The sequence below is a fragment of the Tupaia chinensis genome, unplaced genomic scaffold (genome assembly GCF_000334495.1).
Source record: "Tupaia chinensis unplaced genomic scaffold, TupChi_1.0 Scaffold000402_1, whole genome shotgun sequence".
Taxonomy (NCBI): domain Eukaryota; kingdom Metazoa; phylum Chordata; class Mammalia; order Scandentia; family Tupaiidae; genus Tupaia; species Tupaia belangeri.
The window spans coordinates 5111397-5121200 of NW_006159904.1; the positions used below are offsets into that span (position 1 = coordinate 5111397).

General features: G+C 37.4%; 1 protein-coding gene across 1 annotated transcript in view; it reads right to left on the reverse strand.

Moving 5' to 3' along the window:
- LOC102469322 (phosphatidylinositol 3,4,5-trisphosphate 3-phosphatase TPTE2) overlaps window positions 1-9804 on the reverse strand; it is a 90546-nt gene that overhangs the window by 38956 nt on the left and 41786 nt on the right. Inside the window, exons 8-10 of the mRNA XM_027774096.1 lie at window positions 7479-7539; window positions 6118-6199; window positions 5927-6015 (exon numbers count right to left, since the gene is read on the reverse strand). Coding sequence (XP_027629897.1) covers window positions 5927-6015; window positions 6118-6199; window positions 7479-7539 — 232 coding nt within the window. The remainder of the gene's footprint in view (window positions 1-5926; window positions 6016-6117; window positions 6200-7478; window positions 7540-9804) is intronic.

Sequence of the window (9804 nt, forward strand, 5' to 3'; positions counted from 1 at the left end):
GGAAGAGCCTCAGGTATGAAAAAAAAACAAGAAAACAAGAAATTTGTCTCCATCAGGAGGACACAGTAACTTTTCTCCAACTATGGAGAAACAAAAAAACTTACCAAAATGTCAGAAAAAGAATTCAAAACATTCATGGTGACAAAACTCTATAAGTTGCAAGAGGAAAGAGACATTGAACTCCAGGAGATGAGAAAGTCCTTTCATTATTTGAAGGAGTAAATATACAACCTGAAAAGGAACCAAACTGAACTTTTAGAGATGAAGACTGTAATACAGGAGATCAAAACCTCCCTTGAAAGTATAAAGGACAGATTAGACCACACAGAAGACAGAATCTCTGATCTGGAAGGCAAAACATCTGACTTAGATAAAACTACCAAAAAAGGATGGAAAAATAATTTTAAAAAATGAGACAACTTATGGGAAATACTAGACACCATTAAATGCCCAAATATCTGAATAATAAGTATTCCAGAAGTTAATGAATCAGACAGGGGCATAGAAGATCTACTCCATAACATACTTGCAGAAAACGTTCCAAATCCAAGAAATATAAAGGACCCCAGGTAGAATCAACATAAGAAGATCCTCTCCATGGCACATTAGAGCCAAAATGGTAAAATCACAAAGACAAGATTCTAAAAATGGCAAGAGAGAAATGTTAAGTCATGTATAAAGGTTATCCCTAATAGGCTAACATTAGACCTCTTATTTGAAACAATGCAGGCGAGAAACGAATGGGAAGACATATTCAAAACACTAAAAGGAAAACAATTTCAACCAAGAATACAATACTTGGCAAGACTACCTTCAAATGGAAAGAAAAGGTAAAAATATTCTCAAATGTCATTGTGGCTATGGATAAGTACAATAGCCAGACATAGTAGATGCCCTCTCATCCAGTCAAGCAGGTAAATACACAAACATAAAAATGACACATACATGTCTTAACTATTTTATCGTAACTTCAAACATCAATGTACATTCATTAATCAAACTTCTGATATTGCAAAAAGCTTTAACTTTTTATATATGGGTCATTCCAGTTGGAGTTCTTTCTTGGAAGAACAATTGCATAATCTATACTCTCTAGTTTCAGATTCTTTAAAGAAATCTACATGTAGAATCCTTCCAGATTTTATTATGAGAAGTTTTCTCCCAGTATTTATGTGTGTGTGTGTGATTTCTTTTTTTAAGATAGGGTCTTCCTGTGTCATTGTCATTCTGCCTCAGCTTTCAAAGTGACTGGAACCACAGACAGGCACATGACTGCTAGGAATCGAACCTGAACCTTCCATGTGGCCTCAGCCTGCCAAATAGCAGCATCCAGTATGCACTACTGCAACTGGGCCCTTTTCCCCAGTGTCTTATAGTGGACTTGCTTGCATTTAATTCAACTGTAACTTTGGTTGTAGCCACTTAACTTTGTGGAATCATCCTGAAACATTCAACTTGGTCTTAGTATGATTATAACTGTTTACTTTGACATTTTACAGATTTACATACTGTTGATTATTAGACATAATTATAGTAACAAGCAGAACTGGAAGACACTGATGGAAGCAGAAAATACATGGGCATATTGAAAAAAAGCTTACTAATTGCAAGTTTTCTTTCTTTTTTTTTTTTTTTTCTTTTTAAAGGTTTTTGCCATGGAGTGCATGTGCTCATCAGAGAGACAAAGACAATAAGAGGGAAAGTGAGAAATCACCTTCTGGGGGGATGGCCAGAAAAATTCTAAAATGGCAGTGGTATAATAAAATAAAGTATAATAATATAATAATATAATAAAATTTTGCCTCCACTACACCATTTATGAGGTGTTTTTTTTTTTTTTAATTTGAATGCCTTTTATTGTATTCTCTTTTCTGATTGCATTGGCGAGGACTTCCAGTACTATATTGAAAAGGAGTGGAGAAAGTGGGCATTTTTAAAAACTAATTAATTTACTTTTTAATATACATTCAATCACATTGTTTAGCTTACAATGTGAGCACTTCAATATGTGCACATTTCTCCCCAGTCCCGTTGATCAAAATATCTTCAACTGATAACACCACACCTCCCCATCCCGTCACTGCTCTACCTCCGTATCCCTTCTCCAAATGTCCTTCCTTAGGCCTCACTCCTCCACACACACCTCATCTTCCATTCACACCCATCTCTTGTGCTTGTACAACCTTTAGTCAATCAGTTTCAGTCATAGAATGCAGACATTCGGTATATGTTAAGTGGGGACATACAATGTCTCTCTATATCCTGGCTTGCCTCACTCAACAGTAAATCTTCCATATTCTTCTACTTTCTGTCAAAGTCAGGGTTTTGTTGGTTTTTATGGCTGAATAGTATTCCATAGAGTATATGTGCCACAGTTTTTTCAATCCATTCATACGTACGGGGGCATTTGGGTTGGTTCCATGTCTTAGCAATCATGAATAGTGCCGCAATAAACATCGATGTGCAAGCACTTATGAGTTTTTACAATAATCCTTAAACATTTTTAGGCTGTATCCATCACCCTTCCCCACAATGCAGAACTTACATTCTAAATTCCTGAATCTATAAGCAGGACACTGAAGAGATTTCTATACAATGAGAACAGTAGGTGTGTGTGTGTGTGTGTGTGTGTGTGTGTGTGTGCATGCATGCGCGCATGCGTTTGTATCTCTTAGAGTTATTTTTTAAAACCATTTAAAATGTAATTGAAAGAACTGCTTATTCAAAATATTCAGACCAAAATAGCTTTTTGTCAGTTCAACTACTCCATTTGCTACAAAGAATGTCTCCAACAAAGACGTACTTTGCAGGATCCATTAAAAAATACTGGGGGCCAGCAGGTGACATAGTGGTCAAGGGACTGGACTTCCACATAATCAACTATGGTTCAAGTCCCGGACCCAGAAGCTTGAAAATCATGCTGGGTGAATGTATGTACCCAAAATCTCAGAAGGAGAAAGGAACTCACTGTCTCTCTCCAGTGAGCATACACTCCCTATGGCAAAAACCTTAAAAAAAGAAAAAAAAAGATTGGATCTGAGGCTAGCAGGTGGCATGGTGGCTAAGGTGCTGGATCTCATCTGGCTGATTCTGCATTTTGAGTCTGGACCTGATAGCCTGAAAAACACACTGGGCACATGGGCCAGCAGATGGTGTAATGGTTATGTCACTGGACTCCTACATGGCTGACCGTGGTTTGAGTCCCTGACCCAGTGGCTTGAAAATTACACTGGGTCCATGTGCATGTGTGCCCAAGATCCTGGGAAGAGAATGGAGGAGAAGGAATTGAGGTATGGCCATCCACTCTGGGGAGTTGATTTCTCACTTTCCCTCTCATTGTTTCTGTCTCTCTTTCTCTCTGGTGAACACACAGGCCCTAAGCCAAAAAAAAAAAAAGGAAAAGAAAGAAAAAGAAAATGAAAAATGCATTGGGTGTATGTGTATATGCATGTCCTAAATTCCAAGAAGAGAGTGGAGAAGGGATTGTGGTCATCCCCTTGGGGAGGGGCTGATTTCTCACCCCATCACCTCCCTGTCCAACCCAGCTACTGCACCTGCCCTAATACAAAAATAAAATAAAATAAAATAAATCTAAAAATAAAGGCTATTGGGCCTACCCATAGCCTAGTGGTTAAGGGAGTCAGATAGCAATGGCTGACCATGGTTCAATTCCCACTTTGAAAAACTATCAGGCTCATACGTGTGCGTGTGCCCCAATGTCAACAGAATGGTGAAATGGAAGAGTAGGGATTGTGGCATGACTGTGACGCATTGGGGGATGGTTTCTTTCTGTCTCTTTCTGACAAGCCTACACACCCTTTCATTTTTTAATTGTAATTTTTATATAATCATTATACCTGTTTTTAGGGTACAATATGGTTTTTTAAAGTATAGTATACAGTGTGTAACAAATCTAGGATATAACATATCCACTACCTTCAACATATAGCATTACATTATGTTGTATACATTTGGAATTTGTTCAACTGATTATTTTGGAAGTATCACTATATTAGGTTGTTGGGAAAGCCAGGACATATTTTTCTATGTTATCTCTATAAAAATGACCCAATATATTAAATTGTCAATGATGTTCTTTATTATAAAATACACTTCTGAAGAAAAATAAAGTAGCAATCAGACAAAAAAAGTATCATAAATAATGAGGATAAATTTTTGAAATATGTCCTTAAAAAAAACAAAAACAAAATTGGAAAGATTTCCAATTGGTGATTACCAGGAACTATGGGAGGTGAGGAACTGGGAGGATGTTGGTCAAAGGATCTAAAATTTCAATCAGATATAAGGAACAGTTCAGGAGATCTAGTGTACAATACAGAGACTGTTAGCAACAATATATTGTATTCTTTAAAGATGCTGAAAGTGGTGCCGGCAGGTGGCATGGTGGTTAAGGGTACTGAACTCCCACACACAGCCACATGGCGATTCGAGTTCTGGGCCTGGTAGCATGCTTTCTTTCTTTCTTTCTTTTCTTTTCTTTTTTTTTTTTTTTGAGAGTTTTTTTGGTTTTGTTTATTTTTTTTTCTTTGGTTTGTTTGTTTTTGCTATAGGGCTCGTGCACTCGCCAGAGTGACAGAGAGAGACAGGGAGACAGAAAGCAAGAAATCACCCCCCAGGGGGGATGGCCACGCCGCAATCCCTTCGCCTCCATTCTCCTCTCACGATCTTGGGCATGCAGGCATATGTGTCCAGTGTGAGTTTAAGCCATCCGGTCCAGGACTCGAACTGCGGTTGACTACATGGGAGTTCAGTGACATAGCCATTACTCTAACTACTGGTCCTGCAGCTTGCTTTCTCACCTTCAATCTCTCTCTCTCACTCTTTCTCTCTTTGGTGAAATTAAAATTAAATGAAAGAAAAAAATGTCTTTAAAAAATGCTAAAAGAGTAGGTTTTAAATGTTCTTGCCACAAAAAATAGTATGTGATGCTTACATGTAAGTATACATAAGTACATATACATATATAGGTATGTAATTCATGTCTTAATTAACTTGATTTAGCCATTTGACAGTCAAAACATGGTGTACACTATAAATATATGCAATTTTTGCTTGTCGGTTAAAATACAAGAAAAGAAGAAAGCAATCTTTTTAAAAATTAATTATTTAACTTTTTTGGGGGGGGGGGTTTGCTATAGGACATATGCACTCACCAGAAAGACAGAGACAGAGAGACAGAAAGTGAGGAATCAGCCCCCAGGGGGGATGGCCACACTGCAATCCCTTCTCTTCCATTCTCCTCTCGGAATCTTGGGCACACACGCACACACACTCGGCATGAGTTTAAGTCGCCAGGTCCAGAACTCGAACTGTGGTAGACTACATGGGAGTCCAGCGACATAGCCATTATGCCAACCACTGGTCTATTTAACTTTATTTATTCATTCTTTTCTTTTCTTTTTAATTTGACCAGCGAGAGAGAGAGAGAGAGAGAGAGAGAGAGAGAGGGAAAAAATGAGAAAGCAAGCCTCCAGGTGTGGAACTTGAACCATACTCGACCATATGGGAATGTCCAGCTCCTCAACCATGCCACCTGCTGGTCCCCAAGAAAGCAATCTTAAATAGTATAAAAGTACACTGACATTCTAAAGTTAAACACTTTCTCTAAAACACTTGTAGTTTGATAAACTGTGGAATAAAAAAATGAAGAAATCCAAATAGTCAATAAACAACCTTCTTTAATTCTTTTTTTCCCAACTTTCTTCCTTTCTTTATTGCCTTTTTCTCCTTCCTTCTCCCCTCCTCCTTTCTTTTCCTTCATCTTTCCTTATTGTTAGTCCTGAATTAACAATACAAAATCTAACAACTATTAATACTGATTAATACCTATATGTGGATTATTTGAGTTTAATGTATTTTTTAAATTTCTTTAGAAATAAAGAAATAAAAAGAAAAATCTTTTTACCTTTGCCTCCCTTACAGTGAATCGCCACAATATTTTCATTATCTCGAGCCATCCACTCATCTACTTCCTTGGAAAACGAAAGCATCTCTCTGATTTCAAATGTAAAATTTTTAGTTTAATGAAACATTTCCAAAAAATCAAGTCCAGTAAAGTTAGCCCTCTTCTAACAATCAAATTGGCATAATACTTACCTCAGAGTGGGGACATTGTGATCATCAATCATGATTCTACGAACCCTATAATGGAAGTACTTAGGATCATAATCTCTTTCACCTAAAATAAATAATGTATTTGTTAAATTTCTACACCTAAAAACATAATAGATGATGAAATTATGACTATGTTAAAATTTTCTATTAGAAATTCCTTATCCACCTTGAAAAGGGGTTCTCTGAGTGACTCCTGCGACTCTAAAAGAAACTTAAGGGTCTAAAAACATATGCATAGAACTGGTTTATCCATCTCAGGAAATCTAAGCCCAAATTATTTTTGTTTAATAGGCCTTACTTTTAACTTTCTAGCAGACTATTACATTACTGTAGGGAAGTTGGAAAGTATGGAGTGGAGGCAAATGCAGCTGATCACAATGCATGCCCTCTGAAAATATCTATTAATATTTAATATTTCGGAAGAAAATATAGAAAGAATGGTAAACAAGGGTATACTGTTTTTCTTTTCTTTTATTTCTTCTTTTTTTTCTTGTCTTTTTTAAAAGTAAGTTTCTAGGTCTAGGACTTGAACCACACTTGGCCCTGTAGGAGTCCAGGACCTCAACTATGGTGCCACCTGCTGGCTCAGGTATACTCTGCATTATGCAGGTTTTCTTCCTTTCTTTCTTTCTTTCTTTCTTTCTTTCTTTCTTTCTTTCTTTCTTTCTTTCTTTCTTTCTTTCTTTCTTTCCATTTAGGTCTCTGATCTTAATGCAATCCACTTCTGACAGGTTATAGAACATGTTTGTTGAATTGTCTAAGTCCACATAACACAGTCTGGCAGGAAAAACAGAAAGATTTTCCTAAATACAATGTCACTAGAACAGACCTTCTCTAAAATGGTTTGCCTCCACTCTCACCTCTTTGATTCCTCCAGGCCAGTCTCCCTCATAGAGTATTTTGTGCTATTGAGTTAACTCTTCCTATAAAACAGGGCCAGTGTAAGTGAGGCTTTTTTTTTTTTTTTTAAGAGAGATTTTTGCTACTGGGCATGTGTGCTCATCAGAGAGACAGACAGAGGACAGAGAGATAAAAAGCAAAACATTACCCCCGGGGGGATGGCCATGCCACAATCCCTTTCGTTCTTCTCTTGGGATTTTGGGCATGCATGCATATGTGCCCAGCGTGTTTCAAGCCTCTGGGTATGGGATTCAAACCACAGTTGGCCATGTGGGAGTCCAGTAACATAATCATTACACCATCTGCTGGTCCCTGCAAGTGGGGGGTCTTTAAACTCACTCCCAGTATACATAGGATTAATCAGATGCAAAAATGGAATTGTCTTCTCATATGAAGTAATCTATTTCTATCTACAGTAGAAAAATATAAAGGCATGTACATACTGCATAGATTATAAACTCGATAGTGGTCTCGGTGCTTGGTATCTAGGAACCGTACAACTTCCTAAAAAAGACAGACATGTGTCTTACCTGTCCACGTGATACCAACATAAGACATTTCCTAAGAGTAAACTAAAATGGTTATTCCTTTTTATTCATTTGTCTCTCACTGGTACCTTCTAGGGAGATTCAGAGAATATGAAGGTAGGTGCATCCTAAGTCATATCTAACCCACTACTGGCTTTCAAATAGCCCACGAAGTGTGCATGGATACTCAGATTAGCCTTTACCCTAAATATACCTTGTTTAAAGCTATCAGATAAGAAAATTAGCTGGTAAACTAGTCTTAAGTAAATTTGTTCCAAATCATCAATTCATAGTAATATATGGCTCTTATTTAAATCTAATGTGAATAGATATGTCTGTTAAATAGTAGCCCACATAGTACATTCTACCTATGCACTATGTAAATAAATAAACGCAAAAAAATTGTGCATTTGTACATGTGATTAAAAAAAAGAAACATCAAAATTTAGTGGAGGAAATATGGAGACATTTTTTACTCATCTATAATTTATTTTCTAAGTGAATTGGGATATTATGTATATGTAACTTTTAAAATGAGACAGAAGTCGTCATTTAAAATATATTTATTACTACCATACTAATCCAAAAATATTTCTAGCAAACCTATCCATCTGAAACACACATTTGCACATAGATGCATACATAAATATGTATCTGTGCAATCACAAAAATGCCACAAAATTTTTAAAACTGCTGAGTTTAGTAGCCTAAGAGCAATGTTTGATGGCTTAATATTGAGAAAAAGTAAATGAAGGTATCAAAATAATCTATTTGTTAAATTGGTTATCTCTGCCAGGAGGAAGCAATAAGTCAAAAAAATGAACACCCTGAGTCTGCATAGTGTTGGGAGAAAGGAGGTAAATAGCATTACACATTTTAAAAAAATTTATGGCAGCAGTTCTGGACACCAGGCTGCCTGTAGCTGCAGGCCCTTACACCAAGGACCATTGTGCCTCCCCACTTCTACTCATCTCTGAACTTCAGGTTGGTTTCTTGGGACTTCAAGACAAATTCACAGCTCCCACCCCCACCCCACAAGCAAACAAATTCAAGCCAGCCAGCAGTACCTGACACCAGGCTGCCTGCAGCTGCAGGCCCTTATGTCCGGGACCCATCACACATCCTCTGTCCCTACCTCACTTGCCTTTGGACTCTGATTTTTAGTGTTTTGAATAGCAGCTGATACACACTGTGCGATTTTTTCCCCTTTGCTCTTGAGGTGTTGCTTATTAGGTCAGTTGGAAGCTCACCACTCCTTAGAAACAGAGAGGACTTTGGGTCACCCTGGACCGTGACAACAGTACATGGTACTGGTGAGCAACAGGTAGGCCAACCATAAGAGAAATCACCAATTTTCTAATTCTGAACACATTTTAGCACTTAGAGATACCTTAAATAAGTTAGGAAGCAACATATAGATCACCCGATGACTAAGAACAATCACAGAAGCTCAAGAAGTATGAGCAACCAACAAAAGGCCTCTCCCCCAAGGGAAATTATCAAGCCTACATCACTCACAGTCAATACACTGGACATCGTGGACATGTTGGATAAGGAATTCACAGTATTTGTAGTGACTAAACTAACTGAAATGCAAGAGAAAAGAGACAAGGAGCTCTAGGAGATGAGGAAGTCCTTTCATGATTTGAAAGAAGAAATACATACCTTAAACAAGAACCAGATGAAACTTCTAGGGTTGAAGAATGTGATACAGGAAATCAAAACCTCCCTTGAAAGTAGTAAAATTAGATTAGATTAGGCAGAAGATTGAATCTCTAATGTAGAAGACAAAACATCTGACCTAGAAAAAAGTATCAAGAAGATTGAGAAAACAACCATGAAAAATGAGGATAATATACAAGGAATACTGGATACCGTCGAGCGCCCCAACATCCAGATAATTGGTATCCTAGGAGAGGAAGAAAATAATAAGGGCATAGATAATTTATTCCATGAAATCCTGGAAGAAAACTTTCCAAACCTAGAAAGGCATTCAAGTATCCAGACCCAAGAAATACATACGACCCTGAGTAGAATCAACCCAAGAAGATCCTCTCCAAGGCACATCATAGGAAGACTGGCAAAAACAACAGACAAAGACAAGATACTAAAGTTGACAAGAGGGAAACATCAAATTACTTACAAAGGACACTCCATCAGGCTAACATTGGATCTCTAGGCAAAAACAATGCAGGCAAGGAAAGAATGGGGAAGCATAGTCAAAGTGTTGAGTGAAAAACAA